The sequence below is a fragment of the Zalophus californianus genome, chromosome 16, assembly GCF_009762305.2.
Source record: "Zalophus californianus isolate mZalCal1 chromosome 16, mZalCal1.pri.v2, whole genome shotgun sequence".
NCBI classification, from domain to species: Eukaryota; Metazoa; Chordata; class Mammalia; order Carnivora; family Otariidae; genus Zalophus; species Zalophus californianus.
Genome location: NC_045610.1, coordinates 43,499,671 through 43,527,335, shown reverse-complemented (window position 1 = coordinate 43,527,335; position 27,665 = coordinate 43,499,671). Strand labels below are relative to the sequence as shown.

General features: G+C 59.5%; 2 protein-coding genes across 14 annotated transcripts; one reads left to right on the top strand and one right to left on the bottom strand.

Annotated features, from left to right (window-relative positions):
* Positions 1-593: 593 nt before the first annotated feature.
* On the bottom strand, positions 594-7,030 carry ACBD4 (acyl-CoA binding domain containing 4). Of its 13 annotated transcripts, none has more exons than XM_027568576.1 (11): positions 6,846-7,006; positions 6,556-6,723; positions 6,297-6,426; positions 5,948-6,068; positions 5,792-5,876; positions 5,410-5,461; positions 5,070-5,159; positions 4,684-4,754; positions 4,518-4,596; positions 3,791-3,924; positions 594-1,360 (listed from the first exon to the last, which is right to left on the bottom strand). In XM_027568576.1, exons 3-11 carry the CDS (start codon positions 6,382-6,384, stop codon positions 1,235-1,237), a joined length of 846 nt encoding a protein of 281 aa, XP_027424377.1. In that variant the 5' UTR covers positions 6,385-6,426; positions 6,556-6,723; positions 6,846-7,006; the 3' UTR covers positions 594-1,234. The 13 variants fall into 13 exon arrangements, with proteins under 13 accessions (XP_027424377.1, XP_027424364.1, XP_027424363.1 ...); XM_027568562.1 differs by having other exon boundaries at positions 595-1,360; positions 5,410-5,530; positions 6,846-7,023; XM_027568568.1 differs by having other exon boundaries at positions 595-1,357; positions 5,410-5,530.
* Positions 7,031-8,474: 1,444 nt separating this feature from the next.
* PLCD3 (phospholipase C delta 3) lies at positions 8,475-26,917 on the top strand. The gene is made up of 15 exons (XM_027568034.2): positions 8,475-8,835; positions 17,757-17,918; positions 18,027-18,255; positions 18,525-18,654; positions 19,557-19,785; positions 20,452-20,653; positions 20,836-20,980; positions 21,937-22,089; positions 23,201-23,338; positions 23,457-23,607; positions 24,429-24,545; positions 25,259-25,425; positions 25,684-25,819; positions 25,893-26,042; positions 26,242-26,917. The coding sequence occupies exons 1-15, from the start codon at positions 8,697-8,699 to the stop codon at positions 26,328-26,330; spliced, it is 2,337 nt and encodes a 778-aa protein (XP_027423835.1). The 5' UTR covers positions 8,475-8,696; the 3' UTR covers positions 26,331-26,917.
* Positions 26,918-27,665: the final 748 nt, after the last annotated feature.

Here is a 27,665-nt window from a genome sequence, read left to right as displayed (position 1 = left end):
AGTCCGAGCAGCCGGCGGCGCCCGCAGCTCTGTGCCCACGCGGGCGCTCTGCCCACCCCGACGGGGGCTCCCTGCGTCCGGCCCCGCCCCCACTCCTCAGGGCGGGGCGGGGACTAGGCTCCCGCTGGGTCTTGGCCTTCCAGAAAGTTCCCTGGGAAAGCCCGAACGCGGAGGTCACGCCAGCTGTGGAGGGGGAAGCGGGCGGTGGGCACTTCCGGGGCCGCGGGGGCCCCCGGGGCCCCATCCCTGCGGCCTGCGCTCGACACAACGAGCGGCCGCCTTTCTCTCCGGGGGGTGACCCGGCCTCCGCCCGTGCCCCGCGAGCTTCCTCTCCTCCCCGCGCCCCCCCCGCGCCGGCTCGCAGGGCCTCCCCTCCGACGGGGCGGGGGGTGGGGCCGAGGCGCGGCCCCACCCCCCGGCGACAGCGGAGGGCCCCCCGCGCCCCTCCCTCGGCCGCCCCCCCCGCCCCCGGCCCCGGGCCCCGGGCCCCTGTGCCCGCCGCTCCTGCTCTGGGAGGAGGGAAAACCGCCGGCCTCTCGGGACGGTCCTCGGGGGCGCTGGGGGAGGGGCAGGGAAGAGGCTTGTGCCTTGCGCGCCCGGACCCGGCTTCCCGCCTCACTCCGTGGGGACCCAAACGGCAGAAGATTAAGGTCTTATTTTATTTAGTGAAACATTCATTCGTAAGCGAATCTTCCGTGAAGACGTCCTGAGTGTGTGCGTGCAGGGGGAGGGAGGCCAGCAAAATGCAGCTCACTCCCCTCCCCCCAACTCGGCCGGGCCTCCGGGCCTCCCTCCCTCAGCCTCTCAGCCAATCATTCTTCCAGGCCCCAGCCCAAGTCCCAACTTGCCCAAGAGCTGGCCCTCCACCCGGAGAGGCTGGGGTGGGAGAAGAGTCAGGTGACCCAGAGGGAGGGGAGGGCAGAGGCTGAGACCCGGCAGCCCCGCCCCCGAGTCACGGCCAACCCAGAACCCGGGACGTGCACCACTCCTACACCCTCACCAGGCAGCCTCGATGTTTGGGTAGGAGGGGGAGAAGGCGTCCGAGTGAAGTCGCGGGGAAGGATGGGCTCTTAAACGCCCCCCCAATAAGGGAGCGGTGCAAAGACAAACACTGAGTCGTGGGGGGACGCAGTTAATGCTGTTCTTCTCCTAAACCCTGGGAAGGCTCAGGGCACAGCAGGACCAGGGGGCTCATAGCCACCTTAGTTGGCTGCAGAGACCCCTCCACTGAGCGTCACCTCTTCTGGGTCCGAAACTGTCGGAAGAGCCACTGGACGATGAAGGGCCACAGGAGGAAGAAGAGCACCGTGGGACCCGAGAGCCTGAGGGGCCATGGCCGGGCACTGGGCGGGGTCCTCTGCTGCCAAGAGGGAGGGAGTCAGGGGCCAGCCCAGGCTTCAGCACAGACTGGGCCCTCCTGAGGAACCTGCTTCCAGAAGTAAGCGGGAGCTTCGTCTGGGGGAGCTGCCTCCCTAAGAATGTAAGAACTGGGGCAGAGAAGGCCCTACATCCAAATCTGCACCACTAGAAGGGAAGGGACCCTGGGGTTCCCAGTGTGTCCCTAACAGCTGACCTCCAGTTCCCTCCCACATCCTCCTCCCAGGACAATCCCAGGTGCCAAGGGAGACTGGAGGGGCTGCCTGGTGGAGAGACTGGCTTCTAGGCTGTCTCTTCTTGGCCACAAATCAGTGGCCTGTTGGTGTGGCTTGAACACCCAATATTATAAAGGATGTGCCACATACTTCAAATGGTGCTCAGATTTTCGTTTCCAAATATCATTCTTTGCTAAAAGGAGCCCGGGCTCCTTGGAGAAGTGGCTAATTCCAGGTCTGGAGCAGGGAAGGTAGAGGTGAATGTGGGACATCTTGTACCAGAAAGCAAGGAAACTTTTAAAGATTAATGAGGTCATGTTATGAGAACATAGGACCCAGCTTGAAAGGGTCTCCATTGACCAAAATTGTGACAGTGTAAGCATCACAAAGAATTAATTTCAGTTGATTGAAATACTGAATTTTAAAATCCATTAGTCCATAATGATACTCAAACTTGGAAATTTGTCACTATTGAGGTAGCTGTTAAATCAACTCCTTACTTTAAAATAGGTAATTAAAGAGAAAGAATTAAGCCTTTATTCCGCCTTTCCATAAGGCACTGTACTTCAGGGAACTCCTAGATGACACGCTACAGAAAAGTGACACCTAATATATGGTAAAGGAATAATAGAAATTAAAAATCAACATTTTTTCCAAATAAATTATTGATCCAGGCAAGGATTATCCATCAATTGTCAAAAATCAGGTGGCCAGTGGGGTTAATGGGGGAGCTGGACACTCCCTGGCTCCAACAGTGATGGGATCCGACTGTCACCCCTTCATCTATGCTGGTGGTCCATGTAAGAATCATTTATGGTGGGACAGCCAGATGTGTCCCCTGATGTGAAGAACATCACATCTGACATAATCTGGTCATGTAAACTAGCCACGAGGATGTAATCAGAAAGACCCAAAAAGGAACATTCTACAGGACCACTGCACTGGCTCAGTCCTGGTGAGTAAGCAGCAAGGAAGAAGAGCTGGTCTGGATGAAAGGAGTCTTAAAGGACAGAGGACCCAAACGCAGCACGTTTTGACTGGACAAAGAAGCTGGCGAAGGCGATTTCAGGACAACTGGGGAGATTTCAGTTTGGATTGGGTGTTTGATAATATGAAGGACTTGTGGGTGCTAAAATGTTGTCGTTTGGGCTAGGTAGTAGAATGTTCTTATTTTTAGAGATGGAAAACCAGCTATTTCGGGGAGGAGTCTTTAAAATCTTCAGCATGTAAAATTAGCTAAAGGTCAAATAAATAAGTAAATAAAGCCTCGAAGGGGTGGGCGTTGAAAGGTGAATCTGAGGAAATCCCTGCCACCCACATTGTCAAGGGGGTCAGGGGCCACCCAAGCGATCCCCCATATCCAGCAATTCAGCCGTCTCCTGCCCCATCACCCCAGGCTTCTCAAGAACAGCCATTCAGAGTCAGTGGTGAGTCCCAGCTTCGGAGGGAGACAGACCTGGGGCCACTTCCAGCTCCATCACTGGATGGTGATAATAATAATAGTAACAATGGAGCCCATTGGAGAAGGCCTTCCTGGGGTGGGGGGGCATTATCTTATCTAATCCTCACAGCAGCTCTGTGAGGTTCCTCTGGGCTGAATTACCTAGCCTCAGAGAGCCTTGGTTTCCCCTTTGTAAAAGGGAAACGAAAAGCAAACCTAGTTCATCCGTTGTGTGGATTAAATGAGATCATGTAAATTCTGTGTTTGGCACTCAGCGGGAGCTCCGGGAAGGGTGGCTGTGAGCCATGCTGCAGGAGCTCAGGAGCCCAGGTGTAAGGGACAAGCAGATCTAGGAGAGGGGAGAGAGTAAGGGGTGCAAGGGCTGAATTGTTTGGGAGCAAACCCTAAATCTGGGAAGAGAAGTCCTCACGAAGGGGCAACAGGGACCCCCAGCCCCAGTGCAAAGAGCAGGCACATCCTGGCCTTTCCAGACTGTTGGACTTAGCCCTCACGCTCAGTTTCTCTTCCAGCAGAGGGGGGTAAGAGCAGGAAAGGAGGGCCCTTCCCACTCTCCCTTCAGTCCCCCCCGACTGTCGTGCCCGGGACATACACGAATCACACCATTCTCTGCAGAAATCAGAGATGTGGGCAGGTGGGGAGTTAGGACAAAAAGACGGAAGTGGCTCCATGAGGGGCCTGGAGTAGAGACCCATGGCGTTCTGCCTCAATCTCGCCCTGGGCCTTGGGGGCAGCTCACCTGCTTGGGGAGGCCGGGCATGCTCTCTAGGCTCCGCAGTCTCCCCTGGACATCCCGCATGCTCTCTTGCAGTGCCCGAACTGTCCCCACCAGCCACGTGTCCAATTCCTGGGGCCCCAGTGCGCTGCCCTCTGCTGAGCACAGACACAAGGGAGGGGGCTCAGGAGGCAACTCAGCTAGGGACAGGGTGGTGGCAGGCTGGGGCGGGTCTGGGGAAAAGTAATAGTAGAGTGCAATCCCTTGTAAAGTGTGCGCTTTATAAAGTCCATTCGAGTGGCTGAGTAACAGGCTGCCACGGGTTTGAATCCCAGCATTGCCACTTAGCTGTGTGACTTGGGGTAAGTGAGAAACTTCTTTGAGCCTCATTTTGTCATCTGAAAATTAGGGGAAGAGGTCACTGCCTTTACAGGGCTGCTCAATGACCTACTTACTCAGAGGAATAAAGGAGATAATATTTATGAAAGTGCCCCTTAAAGGACATGGCACGCTGGAAGTTCTAGAAGGAGACAGGACAGAAATCAGTGTCCTTTGACAGTCTCACATGGGAAGCCTACAGAGAGGGGGCCGGGCAGGGACTTTGCCCATCCAGGCTGGTGACTGGCTGTCTGGCAAGTGCCCAGTGCCAGACTTTGACCTCCGCCCCAAGAGGGCAGTCAGGGGAAAGCCTGGGGCACACCAGAACCAGAGGGAATGGCAGAAGCGGGTGAAGGGTCGGGCAAGGGCTCACCTTTCTCTGCAGGGAGCATGGAGCTGTTTCTGGTGTCAGGCTCTCCTCCAGGGGCTCCCTTCTGCTCTGTCCAAACCTGCTGAGATGAGGCACAGGTCCAAGGGTGGGGGTAGGGCAGCAAGGGCCCAGTGGAGTGGGGAACGCAGGGAATGAGGGGTAGTCTCACCAGCTCAGGTTCCAGTTGCTCCAGGGAATCACAGAAAACCTCGGAGTCCAGGTCCCTAGGTGGCTGGGACTCTAGGCAAGGGGAGAGGTAACATTAGTGACAGAGGGAGGCTATGGAAGAAGGAGAGGGGTGTGCAATGGGACAGAGGCACCTGCTCAGGGGGCACTGGAGACACTGCCACAGGAGGCAGAGACGGGTCCCAGGAGTGAGGTCCTAGGACTGGAATCCCAGAACCTGCCCCCCGGCCTTTGCAAGCACAGCAGGTCTCACTATCTGTGAGCATGAGGCGTGGCATCCAGCCTTCTCCCCTTACCCACCCCACCGGAAGCCGCCCACCCACCCCTGCTCTGGGTTTGGCTCTCTGCCCCTCCGGCCCAGGCACTGACCTGGACTTGGGGGTGCTGGTTCCCTGGGGAGGCAGGGAGGCTCTGGGGCAGCCCCAACATCTCCATTCAGTACCTGCTCTCTCCAACCTGCTGAGACATGGCACCCAGAGGTGGGGCTGAGAAGAGGCTGGTGCCTCCCAGTGAGATCAACCCCTGCTCCCCATCAGCTATGAGCTCTGCCTGAGACCCACGCCATCAGGGGCACTGGGTGGAGTCCCTTACAGGGACATCACCCGGAGCCCTCTGCCCCCAAATCCCCCCTCCAACTGAGCAGCCCCCTCTGCCTGGACCTAAGAAAATTCACTCAGCACTTGTGGAGCTCACAGCCTGGGGGCCTGACCTGTGACCCTTCTCAGGAAGGTTTCCGGGGGCCTCGGCATATCGGGGATCACCTGGTACAAGGGCTCGAAGTAAGCAAACATGTTCTCTGCCACCTCGCCCAGGGGCACTGTGTCGATCACCTGTGGGGGAGGGGCTCTGGTGGGTAGGGGCCTGCCCCTCCTACCACTGTCCCGCTGTCCCCCCTTGAACCAGGTCCCCTCCACCCTGTGCCCAGTCAGGGACCAGAGACAGGCAGGGCTGGGGAGAGAGCATGAAGGTGGTAATTCCTACAGGTGTGTCAGTGTGCAGGAAACGTAATGGGGGTCAGCCCTGGAAGGGCAGACGACAGGGCACCTAGCTGACACCTTGGGGACAGAAAGAAGCCTGCAGCCTCTCCCTACCTTCTGTGCCACCAGCTTCATCTCAGTGATGTAGGCAGACATGGCCTCCTCCCTGCTCATCTTGCCCAGGCTGTTCCAGGCATCCCTGGGGGGCAGAGAGCTGTGAGAGGCTGGTTGACGGCTGAGGCTTGTTTGCCCGGCCGGTAGGGAGCTCACCACTTGTATCGTCCGATTGGGTCCCAGAACCCAGGCCGGGGGACGAGGCAGGGTCCCATGGTAGCTTGCTTGTAGTAGCTGTAGAATCTCAGCATCTCTTCATAGGAGGGGCGGTAAGAGCCTGGGCAGAGGGGTGGGAGTGGAAGGCAGAGCATCATCCCCAGGGAGATGGGATGACCCACCCTTGTAATGGGTAGAGATGGAGAGGGCTCCGACCCAGCTGGACAGGGGCAGGAGGCAGACGAGATCCCCAGGGCAGCCCAGGCAGGGACTTATCTGCGTCAACTGCAGGGATCAGAGGCAGACCCCAATCTTCTTGACCCCCAAATGCAGGTCCCCGTGCCCTCACCATTCTTAGGCAGGTTCTGAATGACACTGACTGCGGCCTGGAACTGTTTCTGGCAGTCTGGTTCTGGGCTTTCATTCTCGGTACCCATACCCAGCGGCTCCGAGCCCTGGGGACCCACTTTTGAGCGACTCTGCAAGAACAAGCCTCCGTGTGAGTAGACTCTGCAAGAACAAGCCTCCGTGGACCTCCACGGTCCACCCCGACACACACCTCCGTAAACCACTGATCCACTTTCCAAGGAGCAAACTAAGCTCTATACCTGAGTGAGATACCCCGAGAGGTCAGAAGCTGCGGCTGAGAAGACTCCTTTTCCAACCCCAGGGGAGCGTGGGTGGGGCCCGGGTGGGCGGAGAGGACCCCGGTGGGTGGGTGGAGGCAGGTGCCAAGGGTCGCTGTCCCTCCCTCTCTAGATGCACATCTCCAACTCCTAAACAGGAGAATGGGCAAGCCAAGAGGAGTCAGGGCGGGGCCGATAGTCTCCCACCCTGGTCCCCCACCCTCTCTGCCCTGGGGTCCCCTACCCCAGCCGCTCGGCCATCAGGCACTCACCCTGCAGCGCCCACTACCCAGACTTAGGTGCTCTGTCGCCACTAGCCGGAGGCTTCCGACTGACCTCCGGGCCCAATCTGACCGGGATGTGGACGCCGGGGCGGGGGGGGGAATTTAAGCCAATGAGAGAGCCCGTTTCAGCTTCTTCTATACCTCAGCCACTCAGCGCGGTCCTTTCAAGATAATGCAAATAGTTTAGCAGTGCGTCTCCCAATCAGTCGAGGCGGATCCGCCGGCCGGCTCCCCGACCTTGTGGGGGCCAGAGGCGGGAGGAAGCGCCACCTGGTGGACATAGTGAAACGACGCGGAGTCCTCGCGCCCCCTGGTGGAAGCCCGCGTCTGGCAGCCGAACCCAGGTCCTGCAGAACCGAGCGACTCAACTCCGTTCCTCAGACCCTTCTAGGCGCTGGGGATAAAAAAAAAAAAAAGGGAGTCATGCCCTGGAGGAAGGGGGGGTTCTGGAGGGGTTCTGGAGGAGGGGCACTGGAGCTGAGTTTTGGAACACGTTAAGGGTAAGCCAGGAGAAGAATGAGGAAGGTCATTCCTGGAGGAAGGAGTTGCAGGATCAAAAATACAGAAAGAATATCCCGAGAGGGGTGAGGACCCAAACCAGTAGGTCGAACCTCTCGGTCGAGGATATTTGAAAGTGGGCTAGAGCACGTAGGTGGCAAATCTAGGTCCTCAGGAATTAAGCTTTCTCTTTGAGATGCCACGCTCTTGGCCGCCGGCGAGGGGCGATGTGCGCCCGGCTCTTCGCACCCAACCTAGGGCAGTTGCTAACCCTAACAGGGTTAGTGTCCTGCCATCCCACGCTTCAAGCACAGATAGTCTGATGGTTTCACATAGAGTAAGTGAACACATGAGACGGTCACCAGGACCCACACACGACGTCCACCCACAGGCTGATGTCCCGGACATCTACACAGGATGCGACGGCCTTCCCGGGGCAATCGAACGCCCGCTGGGGCGCCAACCCAGCCAAGCCTCGAACCCAGAACCGAGTTCAGCCGGGTACTCTAGACTTAGTGCCACCCCATCTTCCCCAGCTTTGAGACTTCTGCCACTGAAGGGCCTGCAACTGGCCTGGCTCGGAGAGGGTTAATCCTATGACGTCACAGCAAAGGCTTCCTACCCCCACCCATCCCTCCCCCCTCCCCCAACCCTCCACTTTGCGCTGCCCTCCCGCCTGGCTCAGCTCTCGGGGTTCTCTCGGCTTTCCAGGCCGGCCCGAGGACCCTTGGCCCAGCACGAGCCGCCCCGCAGACTCAGTCCCCTGTCTGGCTCCCTTCTGAGGCCTCACGCCAGGCCAGGGAAGGGAAAGATGGAGAGGGGTCCTGAGTCCGCCTCGAGTCAGGATCCAGAGAACGGAGTGTCTGTGGCAGAGGACAATCCTTGCCCCTCCGCCGGCCCCCCACCCCCCGAATAGAGGCTCGGGTCACCGGTGGGGCCGGGAGCCGAGGACCGCTTGGAGAACCGGGAGGCGGACTCGCGAGCGGCGGACGGACGCGGAGACTCGGGGGGGGGGGGGGACGCGAGCCGGCCCCCTTCCCTTCCCACACCTCGCGGAGGACACACCTCCCGGCCTGGGGTCCCCTCCGCCCCCCGCTCTCTGCCACCGCCTCGCACCTCCCCCGGCGCCGTCCTCGGCCCCGCCCCCCCGTCCCTCCTTCTCCCGACCTTGTCCCTCCCTCTCTCCCAGCTCCCGACACCACCTCTCCCCTACTCCCTCCCCGCGCCGCTAAGTTTCTCCGCTCGGGACCGCGCGCAGAGCCGGGGCCGGGCCGAAGCGGCGTCCCAGCTGCCTTGGCCCCGCGCGCAGACCCCCGGCCCGGCCCCGGCCCCCACCGAGCCATGCTGTGCGGCCGCTGGAGGAGCTGCCGCCGCCGGCCCGAGGAGCCCCCGGTGCCGGCCCAGGTCGCGACGCCGGTCGCTCTCGCGCCCCCGGACGGCGGCAGCAAGAGGCCCGGGCTGCGGGCGCTGAAGAAGATGGGTCAGTGACCGACGGGGGCGTGCGGGGTGGGCGCGGACTGCCCCGGGGGGCCGCCTGGGACGGCGGGGGTGTGCGGGCGAGCCGTCGTGGGCTTCCCGGGCTGCGAGGGTCGGAATGCCAGCACCGTACCGTCTTGGGGGGGTCGCAGCTTCGGTCACCCGACGTTCCGGGGCCGAGCGAGGCGCGCCGGTGGCCTTCGCTTCCCACCAGGAGGCGCCCGCCGGGCGTGCTGGAGTGGGAGTTTGGGCGCCGGGCGAGGATCGGGGTCCCGGAGTACCTGGTGCATAGAGTGGGGGAGACAGTCTGGGGGTGTCCCTCACCCGCCTCCCCAGCACCCTGTGCCTTCCAGGGTCCGCGGGCGCCCCCGGGGCATCCTGGGTTCTTGGCCGCCCTTAGCGGGGCAGGGGAACTGGGGAAGAGGCCGGCCTCTCAAGCCAGCCCTCCAGCCCTGCAGCCCCCACAGGGGTTGCAGCAGCCACGCGGCACTGGTAGGACTGGTCGAACTGGTGAGAATACTGTCCTTGGAGTCAGAAAGGCAGAGTCTCAGGTTTGGGGGAAGTGACTGCAGGGAAGGAATGTACAGTGTGGCTCATTAGGCATCTCCCAGAGTCCGGCTGCATTGGGTGGTTACAGAGGTGGCATCACCCAGTCTTCCTCACTCTCCTGAGAGGTACCTGGTATAATTCCCATTTCACAGATGAGGAAACTGACTCAGAGAAGTCGAAGAATTTGTCAGTGGCCACCCAGCTAGTTAAGGGCAAGGGCTGAAATGGAGGCTGTGCGCAGCCACACTGCCGAAGGGACCGCTCAGAGCCTGGGCAAAGTGTGGCCAACTGGGAGTGGGGAATGTGTGCGAGTGTTGTAGAAAACGCACAGTGAAACTGAAATGGTGTGTTCGAACTGCTGTTGGTAAATAGTTAATGATGGAGAGGTGGGTGTGGGGCTGGGGGAACAGGGCAGGGTTGCCCAGGAGACCAGTGTGGATCTTGGGGCAGAATTCAGGGGACCGATTGCCAGTCTTGCCTTCTCTTTGTCACTGCCCCCCACCTTGTTCTTACTTCTACCTCCTGTCACTCATGCGATCTGAATTGACTGAGCTCTACGTTCTGAGCACTGAACCTGGCACTCTCCTTAGAGAGACATAAGACACATGATCTCTGCCTTACCCTCCAATCATTCATGCATTCGGCAGACATCTATTGAGTGCCTATAGTATGCTCTGTCCTGGGATTCAGCAACAAATAAGACAGACACAGTTCTGGCCCTTTAGAGAGTGGAGGCATCAGCAAGGAGGTCAGACATTGAGGCAAAGAAACCACACTAGGAAGGGAGGGGACAAATTAGTTGCTGGGGAGCCGGCGAGGGCCCTGCCTGCACCCCAGAGCCAGAGGGAGACTGGAGCGAGGCGTGGGGGAGAGGCAGGTGGGGGCCAGATCCTCAAGGCCTCTCCTTATAGAGTTATGGATTTGCCCTGGGGGCAGCAGGAGCCCCAGAAGGTCTCAGGCAGGAGGAGGGAGGCAGGGCTCAGGCAGAGTAGAAGCACATTGGATGAAGGCAGGGGTGAATCAAAGAGAACCATGGGAGGGAGGCTGAGGACGAAGGCAGGGGTGAATCAAAGAGAACCATGGGAAGGAGACTGAGGAATCGGTTGGTCAAGCTATGGTGGGGCTCAGACTTGGGCTGGAGCAACCGAGTTGCATTCTAGAACCACCTGGGAGGTGGACTGGGCTGGACTCTGCAGTTGGTGGGATCTGAAAGGTGTCTCTGGTGGGTGGCAGTGTCATTCTCTGGGTCTTGGGGAGAGGGGGATGGCTGTGGGGAGTTGAGGTGCCACCGAGACATCCGGGGCTGGTCACCGAGACATCCAGGGCTGGTCACCGAGACATCCGGGGCTGGTGTGGGGCCAGAGAAGCAGAAGCAGAGGTGGCGGATGCTGTGGGAGGGCTGGGGTGCTGCCCCCCCATACCCACCTGCTTCTTCATTCCACACACGTTTGCTTAGCCCTGTCATGTGTCGTGGCACTGTGCCAAGGGCTAGGGCCACGGAGATGAATATCACAGTACTTTGCCCTCGGGGAGCACACAGTTTAGTAGCAGGAGATACTCGCAGACAGGTAATTACAGCTGAGCCCAGGACTCAGCCTCACGGCATGAGTAATGCTGCACGGGGGCATCCCATCCTAGTGACATTGTCAGGACCTGTGTGGGTGGCAGAATGTCACCCGGGCTGTCCTCCCTTCCCACCGCTGCCCTGTCCTGCTGAGTGACTGCCGAGAAAGGAATGTCCAGTTTCTGGGGAATACCCCTTCCCCAGGCCTCACTGACTCCAGGAACAGGGTGGAGACACAATCCAGGTGTCCTGGGGCCCTGCCTGTCAGGCCATCAAGGCCAGGCCCACCACCCAGGGAGCTCCCACCGCCACAGCAGCCGTGGCTCCTCCCCAGATGGCTCTCAGGGCTGCCCCCTGTCACGGTCATGGCCACACCCCTTAGGCTAACAGACAACAGATTTTATTTCAGGTCAAGAGACTAGAGCAGGGAGTGGCTTGGAGGTCAAAGGCTCAGAGGGGCCAAAGGGAAAGAAAGGGCTTTTTGTGTCATCTTGAGGGGGAACTGGGATGATGCAAAGGAGGGAGGAACACCACCTCCTACCCCCCCCCCCCCCCCCCCCCCGGGGTTGCAGGCTTAGCTGTCCCCAGGAAGCCAGGGAATAGCTGGAGAGAGCTGGAGCTCAGGGAGCACCTGTGGAGCCAGACGGAGTGCTGAGCTTGCTGAGCTTGCTGAGCTTGCGTCTGGCGGGAACCTACTTAATCCTCGGCACCCCGGAGGAGAAGGTGCTGCTGCAGGCCTCACAGGGCAGATCAGCTGGCGGGGGTGAAGTCTCCAGCCCGAGGCCCACATGGCTAAGGAGGCAGCCGCCAAAGCCTAGGTTTCAAGGTTGGCTCTTTATTGCCAGAATTAATGAATACTAATTAACACCTTTATAACACTGAGCGAGGGCTTTTCACCTATTAACTCCTTTAATGCTCACAATTGTATGAGCTATGTGGTACCATAAGCCTCATCTTACAAATGAGAAACTGAGATTCGGAGAAGTTCAACGCTGGGAAGGAGCTGAGAGAGGATTTGAACCCAGGCGTCTGGCCCCAGGTCCAAACTCCTATCACAATGAGGGAGTGAGTGATCTGTGCCTGGACATGGCCCGCTACTCCTCTCCCCAACAGAGGCCCTGCCAGCCCCCAGACGTGTCCTCATAGGCTTACCACATAAAATACAGGATGCCCCGTTAAACGTGAGTTTCAAATAAACAACAGATCATTTGGGACAAACTCATACTAAAACATTACTTGTTGTTTATCCGAAATGTGAATTTAACTGGGCATCCCGAATTTTATCTGACAGCCCTATCTCCCCAGAGCCCCTGTCTGTGCCCGCGCCCCTCATGCTCCGCCCTTGCCGCTAATCCTCCCAGTGAGCAGAGCTCTGAGTGGGCAGAATCCCGTTCCCTCTCTTTCCCGGCCCGCACGCATCCACCAAGTGCCACGGGGGCCAGAGGGCTCTCCCTATGGCCTGCCCAGGATGTCTCCTGGAGGGTGAGTGGGGCTGCCGTGTGTGGAGTTGGCAGGTGGGGGTCCTGGCAGGTGCCTGGCCTGGTGGGAGGGAGAGTTGGGCGGCCGTGCTGGCTAAGCCGGGGCATGCCAGGCAGGACTAGGGGGCTGGCCCCGTCATGCCGTGTGGCCTCCCTCCCCTCTCCTCCTTCTTCGGCTCTGGGGAAGCCCCCTCCTACGACCTCTGCCCCCCAGATCGGCTTTCATGCCTGTTCTGGCCCTGCCCGGAAGGGTGCCGCCACCGTCGGTGGCACTGTGTCTGGCCAGGGACAGGGGAGGCACCGCCTGCCTTTTCTGACTGTGTTGACTCTCCCAGGAATGTTATGGACTCTGGCGCTGAGCTCCACTGGTCCCTGGCGCTGGGTGTGGCAGCCAGTCCCGGCGGGGGGACAGCCTTTGTACCTGAAGAGCTGGGGCTGCCTGCTGGCCAGAGAATTAGGCTGGGAAGGGGTCTGGGACCCCTCACCATCGTGTGTTCCCTCCCAGAAGCATTAGGAAAAGCTTCTCTTCCTCTCCTCCCCCACTTGGCATGAAGCTGTATGCTGTTGCTATTCGCTGCATTCTCACATTCCTGCTGGAGCCCCGGGTGCCCTTCCTGAGTGTGCAGAGCACGCGCACACACCAGCGCACACACCCTATATGCACACACACCCCCCTACACACCCCCCTTGCTCGAGGCCTACCACTTTCACGCCCTGCTGCCTACGTATTACCCCTCTTGTCTACACTCGCTGTATCCCCATAGCACACCCTCACCCCCACCGATGGCCAGCTCTGGCCTCTGCCCACCACCGCACGGCCACGGCCCCTGCGTCCTTCCTGGGCTTGGGTGACCCACACTATTGTGGGCGCACACAGCTTGCCCTCTCATAATTCCAGTGGCCCGTCTACGAAAACGGGCCGGGGGTGGGGGGTGGGTGGGTTGAGGATCAGGGATGGACCTGGCCTCCCCATGGCCCTTCCGGGTCTGCCACTGAAAACAGCCTCCTGCCCCCGGCCTTGGCCACTGACACAGAACTGCTCAGGCCTCAGACCACACACAGACCAAACCGCCCAGGCTGAAGGTGATAGTCGGGAAACCGGGCTGTCCATTCCTCACCTCCCCCTGGCCCGTCTCTGGGGGCTGAGATAAGCAGTTGGCCCAGAGAAGGTGTCTGAGCCCCAGCTGACAACACTGAACTGGGCTGAAGAAGGGCGCAGCTGGAGACCATGAGACTGGGGAGGACAGATGTGCGGGAGTACCTGCGCCCCCTCCTCCCCCCTCCCCCGGCCCCTGCCTCACTTTATTATGATTTGGTGAGTGCCCACTGCGGGCGGGCCCTAAACTGAGCGCACCTGCGCGTTAGCTCATTCGAGGTTAAGGCACCCCCAACTCTCAATGCATTCTGGATCCACCACCTACAGACTCGGGACCCTGGGTACGTTAGCTGCTCTGTACCTCTTGAATAGCTTTACTGAGACATGAGTTCACATATCATACAGTTCACCCATTTAAAGCATACAGTGGTTTCTGGCCTATTACGTTACCAATTTTTTAAGTCGTGGTAAAAAATATATATATATCATAAAATTGACCATTTTCACCATTTAGAAGTGGCTAATTGAGTGGCATTAATTACACGCACAGTGTTAGGCATTCATATTGTTGTGCTAGTTCCAAAACTTTTCCATTACCCTAAACAAACAAAAACCCCTCTGTAGCCATTAACCAGTAATTTCCCCCTTCCTCCCTTCCCGTAGGCCCTGGTAACTTCTAATTATATTCTGTCCCTGAATTTTTTTTATTGAGGTGTATGGGACATATAATTGGTCCCGATGAATTTGACTATAGACACCGCATATAAATGGAATCATACAATTATCTATCCTTTTATGACTGGCTTATTTCACGTAGCATAATGCTGTCAAGGTTCATCCATGTAGACTAGACCAGATGTCCCTCCTCTTTACGGCTGAATAATATTCCACGGTATGTCTGTACCCGCTTTTGCTTCTCCATTCATCTGTTGATGGACATTTGGGTGGTTTCTATCTTTTGCCTATTGTTCATCATTTTTACTGCTGCTGTTTCATGATTGTTCCCCCTCTGTTCAGTCAAGGTGGCCATGGCACTGGCCCAGCCCAGCTCCACGTTCAAGGCTGGGATGTTTAGATAGATAACCCACTGGAAGCACAGGAGGCAGGAAACTTGTACACCTGCTCCAAGCAGGTAGGAATGAGGTTGAGGAAGCATCTGTGGGTTTGGGCCCTGGCAGGACCTATAAATGTTGACTGGGTGCCTGGGCAGAGAGCCAGGTGCCTCCCAGCACCACTGCCTAAGGCCTGGGCCCTCCTCCTGGCCTCACCCCCTTACCTCTGTTGATCCTGCCCTTCCTGTCTGGAGCCACAATCCCTTCGCTACCCCAGGGCTCAGAAGCTGAAGCAATGGGGAAATAGTGTCACCTGCCCAGGCAGGGACTCAGCACCTGGCTCAGCCTGGCATTGAACTCTGGCTTTTCCAATGGATACGTGTTTGGGAGGCAATGTGGTCCGAGAAGCAGGGAGATCCAGAGGCCAGTGCCAGCTGGGCGGGCAGACTGGGATGTCACCCTTTCCCCCAACAGGCTCCTGGGGAGCTGAGGATGAGGGCCAGGGGCAGGGGCCCCCTCAACATGGGAACCTATTCCAGCGGAGGGCTGATCAGAAGTTCAGGCTCCCTGTCTCGATGTCCTGTTTGCAGAATCCTCTGGACAAAGCAGGCCCTCGGTGACTCACCTCCATTTCCGGCCTTAGTCATTCACTAGCCCCCCTTCTCCCCGCACCCTCCCCAACTATGGGCTTGGCATCTGAGGGCTGGCAGGGTCAGGGGAGGTGGCCCCAGGCTCTGCCTGGTTGTCACGGGAACAGGGAGTTCCTTTCCCACAGCTGAGGAGGTAGAGGAGGGCTGTGCTCAGTTGTGGCCGCACTACAGGTTTCCCAAATGTCCTGCCCCCCAACCCATTGCTTCTCAGGCTGAGGAAATTCAGAAGTTGCCCAGATGTGAGTGCGGAGGGCTGAGGGTCTGGTGAGTCTCTTGGCCTGGTGTGTGCCACGTTCTAGCTCTTTGTCTGGAAAGAGGAGGGTTCCACCTCCCCTTCCTAGCTAGGGGGCACTGAATGGGCACTGACCCAGGAGGCCGGTCTGAATCCTGAGAGACCCTTTGGAGCCATTAAAGCCACAGGCTAGCCTCCAGGGGGACCATAGGCTCCTCTGGATGGCAGGTTTCTCCTCCTGGCCCTGAGGCCCTGATTTTCAATCACAGTCACCCTCAAAGTCACAGGGGAGATTTTTAAACATCGATACCCAAGTCCCAACCCACACCTGCCAGACAAGAACGTCTGTGCTGTGATCGGAATCACTCCTCCAGGTGATTCCAATCACAGCCTGGGTTCAGAAACCCTGACCCCCAAGGAAAGGACAGATAAGGTAGCGCTGGGGGTAGAATGCACTTAGTTCCCGAGTTGTCGGTACATCTGCCGACATGGCTCGTCCTCCCCTTTCAGAAAACCCTGGCTGTGAACCTGGCTCTGGGATGAGCACTGAGGTGTGGATATAAGACTTTGTCCCTGTCCTCGGGTTTATTAAAGTTTGCTGAAATTACAATTTGGGTGGGATGTTTTAGTTAAATTAAAAAGTGCTGTTGGTGATCAGGGAGGGAGAATGCCCATTTGAGGACAAATCAAGGAAGGCTTCCTGGAGGAGATGGTGTGTGAGCTGGTCCTTGAAGGAGTCCTGTGTGAGGAAGAGAGACAAGAAGGATCCTACAAAGGCCCCCAGAGAGAGTGAGAGAAGGCCCAGGGACTTCGGCTTGGTTTCAGAGGTCAGAGTTCACAACAAACGGGCCTTGGGGCCCCAAAGGCCTAACGTCAAACCCAGTACTGGGGGCTTGTTAAAATAAAGGGAGGAAGAGACACCCACTGTCCTGTTTCATTTGGCTCACACAGTGGTGTTTTAGGGGGTTTTTGTTTCAATTTGATTTAGTTGCCAACGTTGAAAAGTCCGGAGGCTTCACATACAACTCCAGCTTCCTGTTCTCTGGAAACTCTGGGCCCTCATCCACTCCTAGCTGCCCTCCTTCCAAAGGGCATGGACCCTCCAGTTTGCCGGGTTCCCACTCTTTCTGGCTCGTAAACCTTTGGTACTGACCTGTAACTCGACAAACGAGAGCAGGACGTGGCACCCCCAGGATGGGCGGGGTCTTCCCTGAAGTTCCGACTTTGCCGCGGGTGCTCCTGCCGGCTTCACTGCGTGCATGGCGAACACAGGGCCCAGAGCAGTCACGGGTTCCTGTCACCAAGGCTGTGTAACTCAGAAGTGCCAGGGTTGGGATTTGCCTCCCCGGGCCCCTGAATTTAAATTCTGCACCACCCCCACCCCCACCACGACAGCAAGGACAAGGGACAGAGTTCAGTGTAGTGGCCACGGGTAAATGTGCTGGAGCCTGACCTCCAGGGTTTGAAGCCTGCTTCCACCACTTTGTAGCCATTGGCATTCTGGCAAGTTCCTTAAGCTTCTCTGTACTCGTTTTCTCGTGTGTGAATTCATGAGTAGGGCCTGGCATGCGGTAGATGTTTTGTGAGCATTTCTTCTCACTGAGGAAGGTGGACACTGCGGAGAGCACAGGTGGGGTGAGGTGGGATTGTGACAATGGCCGGGCACGGGGGCGGGCTCAGTGTCACCGGAGACCTCGCTTTCAGCGGGACACAAAGAGGACACCTGGACATCAGCCCCCGGCTGGCCTTGGCAGGGCTGGTCCTGCAGTCCTTGGCCTGTGACCCTGGAGCCCAAGTGGCCTCTGCTGTCCTCCCTTGTCTTGGGGAACGCAGAGGCGAGGAGCTTGGATTGCAGCAAGAGAGATTTAGGTTAGATAGTGAGATACCTTCTTGATGTCAGGGTTTCGCCTCAAGGGAAAAGGCTGTTGGTGGCAGACTCTGGTCTTGAAGTCTGAAGACCGGGATGGAAGGGAGTGGCAGAGGGTGACCTTTAGGGAGGCCCAAGTCCCAGGCGCCACCTGAGGGACTGCTTTGCTCTAAGGGTCTCTGGAGGCAGTTGCTTGACAGAGACAGGAGGTACTGGTGCTCCCCCCCCACCAGGGGGGCTTGGGTGGTACACACCAAGCGTGGCCTTGGGGGGCTCAGGAGCCTAAGGCCAAATCCAGTACTGGGGACGTGTTACGCTCTAGGAGAGGACGAGTGGCCGGTGAGGGCTCGCAAGGCTGGGAGGAGGGTGGAGGGAGCGAGGGGCAAGGCCTGGGCACCCCCCCACGCCCTCCGGCCTCTGCCCCCCCGCCCCCGCAGGCCTGACGGAGGATGAGGACGTGCGCGCCATGCTGCGGGGCTCCCGGCTCTGCAAGATCCGCTCGCGGACGTGGCACAAGGAGCGGCTGTACCGGCTACAGGAGGACGGCCTGAGCGTGTGGTTCCAGCGGCGCATCCCGCGCGCGCCGTCGCAGCACATCTGTGAGCCGGGGCGGCGGGCGCGGGGCGGGCTGTGGGGACAGCGGCCCCGGGGACAGCGGCCCTGACCCGGCCGCGCGTGCCCCGTCCCTCCCCCGCCCCTCCCTGCAGTCTTCGTGCAGCACATCGAGGCCGTCCGCGAGGGCCACCAGTCCGAGGGCCTGCGGCGCTTCGGGGGCGCCTTCCCGCCGGCGCGCTGCCTCACCATCGCCTTCAAGGGCCGCCGCAAGAACTTGGACTTGGCGGCGGCCACGGCCGAGGAGGCGCAGCGCTGGGTGCGCGGCCTGGCCAAGCTGCGCGCGCGCCTCGACGCCATGAGCCAGCGCGAGCGCCTCGACCAATATCCTGCCCGGGTGCTAGGGTGGCAGGGAGAGAGGACCCGTCCCCTGGGACCCGCGGGCGGAGCCAGAGCCCCTGGTCTTCAGAACAGAGGGTGACCACGCGGCCTCCGGTCCCTGGGGAGCCCAGTCTCGGCCCCGTGGAGGCCGCGGGCAGAGGGGAAGTACAGCCCCTAGACCCAGGCGGCGGGGGCGTCCCTGGCAGTCACCTGTGTGGGGTGGGGGGGCGGCGGTGCCCAGGCTGTCGCTGGTATTTCCTGAGCGCCCACACCTGGATCCACGCCTACCTGCACCGGGCTGACTCGGACCAGGACAGTAAGATGAGCTTCAAGGAGATCAAGAGCCTGCTCAGAATGGTCAACGTGGACATGAATGACATGTATGCCTACCGCCTCTTCAAGGTGGGCACCTGCCCCCACTCCCACCTCTGAGGCACCCGCGTCCCGCGCCCCCAGCCTTTGTGCACAGAGCGGCCTCTCCCTGCGGAGAGGCCACATCTGGGCCTAGTTGGCCTTTTGCACTCCCCTGAGGGCGCTGGGCCAGGATGGGCGTGCTGGCCTGGGACTTCTTTCCTCATCCTCAGGCAGAGCCCAGGGATGGGGAGGACCCCCCCGCAGCCCCAGAGTGAGCAGCAAAGCTGTGACCGTGCAGGGCTTACACGTGGGCGTGCAGGCAGGAGTCGGCTCCCGGGCTCCCGTGCACTCCCTCCTCCACTATGACACACGGGGCGCCTCCCCTCTTGACCGGATACACCCCACACGTGGGAGCACTGACGGGGGTGCACGGGGGTGAACTCGGCATCGGCGGCTGGGCCAGAGCACACGGCAGACGCCCGTGTGGGTGGTGACTGACCCACCTGAGACACGGCAAGACGCGGGAGCCATGGCGCCGGTCCACCTGGGCCCACAGCTCCACGGGATTCAGTTATTTGTGGCTCACTGACCCTGGGTGTGGATTTGGGGACGGAAGGACGGCCCTGCACACACACAGGAGGAGGGATTATGGCCGGTCCCGCCCCCGGGGTCACTGCTTTTCCTCCCATATCTTGATTTTGGAGGGTAGATCATGGTGCAGGGGGACAGGCACTAAAGCCAAGAGACCTTCCTTAGAATCCCAGCCCTGCAGCGTACCAGCTGTGTGAGCTTGTGTGACACCCAGATCCTCCTCGCTAGCACCCAGTTTTTCTGCCTGGGGGCTGGGGGACCCCCGGCTGCCCGGCATGGTCGATGACGGATCCGTCGGTGCGGACCGGCTTTCCCAGGGTGTGCTCCCCCTCTGAGCTGCCCCGCGCCCTGCCTTCCAGGAGTGCGACCACTCCAACAATGAGCGGCTGGAGGGGGCTGAGATTGAGGAGTTTCTGCGGCGGTTGCTGAAACGGCCTGAGCTGGAGGACATCTTCCATCAGTACTCGGGCGAGGACCGTGTGCTGAGCGCCCCGGAGCTGCTGGAGTTCCTGAAGGACCAGGGCGAGGATACCGCCACCCTGGCCCATGCCCAGAAGCTCATCCACACCTATGAGCTCAACGAGACAGGTCGGGGTCTGATAGACGGGTTAGGGTCAACACGGCCCTGTCTCAGCATCTGACAGGTCCGGGGGCTTCTAGCTAAGTGGGCTCTACGATTATTGGCTGTGGGGGCCATCTTGGGCAGGTTACCTTGCCTCTCGGAGACTCAGCCGCCACATCTGTGACATGGATTTAGTAGTGCACCTGCCTCATAGGGTTTGGCTGAAGATTAAATGGCATGACTTATGGGGGCGCCTGGCTGGCTCAGGTGATAGAGCGTGCGATTCTTGATCTTGGGGTCATGAGTTCGAACCCCACGTTGGGTGTAGAGATTATTTTAAACAAACTAAATGGCGGGGCGCCTGGGTGGCTCAGTTGTTAAGCGTCTGCCTTCGGCTCAGGTCATGATCCTGGAGTCCCAGGATCGAGCCCCCAATGGGGCTCCCTGCTCGGCAGGAAGCCTGCTTCTCCCTCTCCCACGCCCCCTGCTTGTGTTCCCTCTCTCGCTGTCTCTCTGTCAAATAAATAAATAAAATCTTAAAAAAAAAAAAAGCCTAAATGGCCTAACTTATGTAGAGTCCAGTCAGTAGCTAGGTGCTCATTATTACTAAGCTGAGTGAGCTTTGGGGGCCTGTGGGGCCAGACATGGGGATCCTCCCGGTGGCCTGACACTCTCTTCTGCCTGTCCTGCAGCCAAGCAGCATGAGCTGATGACACTGGATGGCTTCATGATGTACCTGTTGTCACCCGAAGGGGCTGCTCTGGACCCGGCCCACACATGCGTGTTCCAGGACATGGACCAGCCCCTCTCCCACTACTTCATCTCCTCCTCACACAACACCTATCTGACCGACTCTCAGATCGGGGGGCTCAGCAGCACCGAGGCCTATGTCAGGTACCCTAGCGGGGGATGGTTGGGGTGAACACATCTGGGAACCCAGCTTGGGAATGCCATGGGGCTCAAATCTTACTGTGGGCTTTATGAGCGGGGTGGGGCAGCAACCTGGCTCAGCCTGGCCATTGCTCTGTTCCGGGGCTCCCGCATGACCCCTCCGCCACCCATCTGTCTATCCGCAGGGCTTTTGCCCAGGGATGTCGCTGTGTGGAGCTGGACTGCTGGGAGGGGCCAGGAGGGGAACCCATCATCTATCACGGCCACACCCTCACTTCCAAGATCCTCTTCCGAGACGTGGTCCAGACCGTGCGCGACCACGCCTTCACTGTGAGCTCCCAGGACCCCCATGCCCAGCCCCAGAGCCTCCCCAGTGACCCCAGCGTCCTCTGTCCTTCCAGAAGAAACCGCCCTGCCCAGAGAATCGCTCACTCACCAAGTGCTGCTGGGACAACTGGCCAAAGGGGTAGAAGAAAGCTGAGTGAGAGGCTCCCTTCCTCTACCCTGATGTTTAGTAATTGCAGTAAAATCACAAAATGTCCAGAAGAAAACCTTGCGGGTAGGGAAGGACATTTTAATCATGACTCCCAAGGAGAAAGCCATGAAAGAGAAGTCTGCATAAAATTGCGACTTCTGTCAAGCTATACGCAAATCTTACCCTCAAAAATTGGTGGGCTTGGGGGCACCAGGCTGGCTCAGTCAGGAGAGTGTGCGACTCTTGATCTTGGAGTCGTGAGTTCGAGCCCCACACTGGGTGTAGAGATTACTAAAAAAAAAATAAATAAATAAGCTTTTTTTTTAAAGATTTTATTTATTTATTCATGAGAGACAGAGAGAGAGAGGCAGAGGGAGAAGCAGGCTCCCAAGGAGTAGGGAGCCTGATGCGGGACTCGATCCCAGGACCCCGGGATCATGACCTGAGCCGAAGGCAGACGCTTAACCATCTGAGCCACCCAGGCGCCCTAAATAAATAAACTTTAAAAAATTATGGGCTGGGGGGAGTGTGTAACATAAACAACATGGCCAATGTCATTAACATATAAAGGGCATTTATACAACAAAACCACTCCTGCAGCTGCCCTCAGCTTCCCAGACATTCCACCCTTTCCCTGAGACCCCAGATCTGACCTCTGTCCCCCCAAAAACACACTGGCCCCGTTCCACCTACTCAGCCCCCCCAGAATGCCTTTGCCTGCCTGTCCTGAAGGGGGTTGGGGGCCAGGTGTAATGGGGGTCCTGGGAGGGGGAGGGGGAGGTGGCTCTGAGTTGCTGCCCCTCCCCCCCAGCTGTCGCCATACCCTGTCATCCTGTCCCTGGAGAACCACTGTGGGCTGGAGCAGCAGGCTGTCATGGCCCACCACCTTCGCACCATCCTGGGAGACGCGCTGGTGACAGAAGCGCTGGATGCCCAGAACCTGGAAGAACTGCCATCCCCAGAGGTAATGAATGCCCCCGGACTCTCAGCCCGGGTGGGGGAGGACCCGGCTGTGGTCCACCATCCACCCCCGCGATGCCACCTCCGCAGGTCGAGACCCCACACCTCTCTCTGCCTCAACCTCCCCGAGTTCCTCTGACATCTGCCACCCCACGGTCTCGTCACTCTCCTACCCGCCAGTCTTGACTAGACCCACCCTGCCCTATTCAGGGCCTTCCGTGCCCCCCCCACCCCACTTCGCTGCCCTGCCTAGAGAGTCCCTGCAACCTCAGCCACGGCCACCTCCGAGGCCTAGAGTGGCGCGTGCTCTCTACCTGAAGCTCCCTTCCCAGCCGAGCGCGCCACCTGCTTGGAATTTTCGCTCAGCGTAAACAACCCCTTCCTGTGATCTGAGGAAATTCCCTAGCTCTCTGGCCTGGGGTGGTTCTTCCTCCCAAACGCCAGAACATTTTATCTGCCTCCTCGGGACATTTGTGTTTTTCCGGCTCCTTGAAAAAACTCTCCTCCTACTCTCAATCCAAATATGCAGAGAATGGTGATTCACCTGTGTGTGTGTGTGTGTGTGTGTGTGTGTGTGTGTGTGTGTGTGTGTGTGATTTGATTTTTTTATTAGCATGAAACAAACACGGTTAAAAAAAATCGAGCTGTACAAAAGTGTATACAATGAAAAGCGGTTTTTGTTTGCCCTCGTTCTATTTCACAGGAAGTAACCATCTTTAAGTTTCTTGTGCGTCTTTCCAGAATTTTCCCGTGCGTCTATACCTAAGTGCAGAACTGTCCTCTCTTTCAAATGTTACACAAGGAAGCTCATGGGATTACATGTTCTACAGTCACTTTTGTCACGGGAGATCTTTTGGGAAGCGGGCTCCTTCTCTTCCTGTCCCGAGCTGTGTCATTCATTGGAAAGGCTACCGTGTCGTATTCTTGTCAGGAGGGACCTCCCTCGCCAGTCCCCCTGTTGGTGGCTCTGTGTGTTGTTTCCCATTTTTTCCTGCTAGAAGCATCCCTCATCTTGGCGTGGCCTTTCCTGCGCCCCCGGGTCAGCCCCTCACGTAGCGGTGGTTGTGTGACTGATGGGCGAGAGGGCATAATCTCTCCACGTGGGGTCCCTACAGCAGCTGAAGGGCCGGGTCCTGGTGAAGGGGAAGAAGCTGTCAGCCGCTCGCGGCGAGGATGGTCGAATGCTGTCCGACCAGGAGGAGGAAGAGGAAGAGGAAGAAGAGGAGGCGGAGGCTGCAGAACAGAGGCGGCGGGTGAGTGGGACGGCGGGCGCCCGGCTGGGGCAGGGAGCAGCTGCTTGGGGAGGGGAGGGGGAGCCAGGAGGACAGAGGCGCAGGAGCCGGTAGACCCCCTCTGAGGCTCATCTCCCAGGCCAAGCAGATCTCCCCCGAGCTGTCGGCCCTGGCCGTGTACTGCTGTGCCACCCGCCTGCAGACCCTGCGCCCCAACCGGGTGCCGCCCCAGCCCTGCCAGGTCAGCTCCCTCAACGAGCGCAAGGCCAAGAAGCTCATCCGAGAGGCAGGTAGGAGCTGGGACATCGGTTGTCTGGGGGCCGGAGGCGCTGTGGAGGCCGGCAGGCTCCTGGTGGCGCGGGGTGGGGGGGTGGCAGTCCTGAAGTTGGTCTGGAAAGGAGACTTAAGAGGACTTCAGGGCCAGTGAGGGGGTCAGGAGGTCCCCAGTTCGGGGCTCAGGGAATGAGCGCCTGGCACCTGCCCGGCACCGGGCCGGCATGGGTGGAAGGAAGAGGGTCCAGGGAGGAGGGAGGCTGCTGCCTGCCTTCGCCGGACTCAAGCCTAGTGACAGGGCCAGACATGGGTGGGAGTGCCGGTGCAGGGTGACCAGGGGGCTGTGGCAGGGACAGGGGGAGCCGGGCAGAGGGCGTGAGGTTAGGGAAGGACTCTGGAGCAGGGGAGGCGTGCCGGGACCCCAGACCAAAGGATGGGGTGGAAGGGGCCAGGTGAAGAAGGGGAGGGGCTTCCAGGCTGGAGGAGCAGGTTGGACGAAGGCCTGGAGGACCCACAGCGCTGCTGGAGGAGTGCATGGGGGAGGCGGGATTAGAGCCGGATGTCAGCCTGGGGCCCCGTGTTCCAGGCATTGAGGTGGGGGCAGGATGCGGGGGGTTGGGGCTGGGGTGCAGGGCCAGGGTGTGGAAGGGGGTCCTTGGCCCTCTCTGGGCTTCAGTAGCCTTGTCTGGGAGGTCCTCTCAGCCCTGGGGTAGGCGGACCTGGGGCCGCGGGAGTTCAGCCTCTGTTCCCAGCTTGTCCCTGCAGCTGGGACAGAGGGAGTTACAGGCCCTGGCACTGCGTGAGGGGCCATCAGAGTCCTGCCCCAACTCTCCCTCAGGGAACAGCTTCGTCAGGCACAATGCCCGCCACCTGACCCGCGTCTACCCACTGGGGCTGCGGATGAACTCGGCCAACTACAGCCCCCAGGAGATGTGGAACTCAGGTTGTCAGCTGGGTGAGTGGGGGCAGCAGTAGGGACCGGGGGGCAGGGCGCTGCCGTGGGGGGCGGCCTCCAGGGAGCCATGAGAGCCCCGGGCAGGGGTGGGGCCAGACAGCTTTCCAGAAGGTGGAAAGAGGTGTTTTCTTGGTCATGACAATGATTAAAATAATGGTCAGGAAATTAGGTGGGAAAACAAATCAGACTCATTTCTTCCTGACAGTGTAAAAGTCTCACATTTTTTATGAAGACAAAAGTTCAAAATCTCTACTCCCATGTGCCCCCCGACACACACACACACACACACACACACACACACACACACACACACACACACACACACACACACACACACACACACACACACACACACACACACACACACACACACACACACACACACACACACCCTGGCAGTCCCACGGAATCAACAGACAGGAGTGGGCTCTGGAGGGATGCTGAGCCCCAACAAAGGAGCAAAGGAGGGGAATACGGTCCCCTTGAGCGCAGATATGGAGACCGCAGGCTTCCTCGGACGCCACTCTGGCCTGGGCCTATGCCCAGCCCCACCCTATACCAGGGATAAAGTGTAGGTGACAATGGGGGCTGGGTCCCTTGGCTGCCGTGATGCACCCCCTAAGCCCCGGTGGGGGTGGGCAGTGAGACCCCGAAACGGAGCGGTGAGAGGAGGGACACTAAGAGCCCCTGCCCTGACCCCGCTATGTCCACAGTGGCCTTGAACTTCCAGACACCAGGCTACGAGATGGACCTCAATGCCGGGCGCTTTCTCGTCAACGGGCGGTGCGGCTACATCCTGAAGCCCGCCCGCCTGCGGCAGCCCGACACAACCTTTGACCCCGAGTGCCCTGGACCCCCCAGAACTACTCTCACCATCCAGGTCAGCAGCCTGGACCAGGCCGTACCCCGGGGTCACAGCTAGCTCCGGAGGGGTCCTAGCCGGCAGGGCGCCAGCCTTTGGTTCCAGACGGTGGCGGCCTGGGGACGGCTTGGGGTGAGGGCAGTCTGACTCTCGCTCCTCATGCGGGCAGGGTCCGGGTGAGTGCTGAGGGCAAGGGGCTTCCTGCCCTAACCGAGGGGACAGGCAGCCGCGGGCCCGAGCAGGGGCCAGAGCGAAGCTCCCCTTCGTCCCCTGCAGGTGCTGACGGCGCAGCAGCTGCCCAAGCTGAACACTGAGAAGCCAAACTCCATCGTGGACCCCCTGGTGCGTGTTGAGATCCATGGGGTGCCCGCAGACTGTGCTCGAAAGGAGACCAACTACGTGCTCAACAACGGTGGGTGGGCGTGCTGGTGGCAGGAGCGTGGGCCTGGGGGCCGGCTGGCTCCTGACTCATGCCTCCGCCCTAGGCTTCAACCCCCGCTGGGGGCAGACCCTGCAGTTCCAGTTGCGGGCTCCAGAGCTGGTGCTGGTCCGGTTCGTGGTGGAAGATTACGACACCACCTCCCCCAATGACTTTGTGGGCCAGTTTACACTGCCTCTCAGCAGCCTGAAGCAAGGTTGGCGGGGACGGAGAGGGATGGGGGGGGGTCTGGGCCTCCAAGACCCTATTCACCTGGGCTTTGCGTGTCCTCCGAGAGCTTGCCCTGAGCCCAGGGGTGGGAGGTGGTTTGCGCCCCCGCGGTCCTGGCCCTGCTGGCTGGCGGGGGGGGGGGGGGGGGGGGCAGAGAGCCTGACACGTGGCTACGCTCCCCACAGGGTACCGCCACATCCACCTGCTTTCCAAGGACGGGGCCTCACTGTCGCCAGCCACGCTCTTCGTCCACATCCACATCCAGCGCTTCTGAGGGCAGGACTGACCCATGCCGGGGTTCCTCGGGTGCCAGTGTGCATCCCGTGGCAGAGGCCGTCTCCTCCTCTGGAGTGGAAGGGTGGAGGGGTGGAGGGAGGCCCAGGCCCTCCAGCCTGCTCGCTTTGCCCACTCCACTCTGGTCTCAACGGGGTGCTGGGGGCTGCTTTGGTCCCTCCTAAGAACAGGCCATTGCTCTTCTCCCTATGACCCTGGAGCCTTGAGATGCCCCCAGTGCCTCCGATTCTTGGCCTACTCCCTCGTGGCTCATGAAGAGCCAGGCCTGTTGCTGCCAGATTTGGGGAGAACATGTGAGCCTTCAGCTCTTCTCTGCCCCCCAGGGGGGCCCATCCCAGCCTCCTTCCCCCAAAGTAGTCCAGCCCCCTCCTTGCCTCCACCCCACCCCAGGCATTAGCCACCCCCCAAGGCCCTCCCCTCTCCAGGCTTTCCTGGGCTCCTCCCTGCTGCTCTTGAACTTGAGCTCCCTTTCCGAGGAAGCCTGGGAGTAGATTTTAACTTGTGTCATAGAAGGGCCCGGGGAGAGGACAGTAAAACAAAACTATCGATTTTAAAAGATAAAGAAGCCAGTTTATTTTACTACTGCCGTACCGGAGCACTTCTGGGAGCCGGTGGGGGTGGGACGGGCAGAGGAGAGGCCCCAGCTCAAAATAGCCTGTCCCCTCCTCTTGGCTTAGACTTGCTTCCAGCACCATGAGACTGTGGGGACACCAAGTCACAAGCTCCCCCTGCCCCCTCACCATGAAGGGCCTTGAATGGGGAGGGAGCAGGTGGCCGGGGGGGGGGGCGGTGTGGGCTTCTGCCAGGAAGAACTGTTATGTCCTAAAAGGGGACAGCGTCAGGACTCTGAGGGACCTCACACAGACCCCCGCTTTCTGGGTTCAGCTGCATTCAAGGCCCCCGTGTGTTCAGTAGATGAGTCCAAGACTTGGGGCTCTCCTTCCACCAGGGATAAAGGCCTGGAAACGAGGCTGCCTGGAGCAGCTGGGAGAGTGTGCCGAGACACCAGAGGGCAGAGTCCAGAGAAGACCTGCCAGAAGGGAGACTTTCCGGGCTTCAGTGTGGAGCCCTGGCATTTTGGGTTCCATCAGGCAAAAGCACAAACACTGAACCAGCGCAGAGCTTGAGGACAGTTTCCGGCTTGGGAATGGCACCCGGGCTAGGGCTTGAATGGGCCCCACGGAACCCAGGGCCGGGCCATCTCACCCTCCTGCAACCCACGACCCGATGCAGGACGTGAGCGCCTCCCCCTGCTCTCCGCACCTGCTGAGAGTGGCGTTTGGTTCTGATGAATCCGTGTGTCTCAAGGAGGATG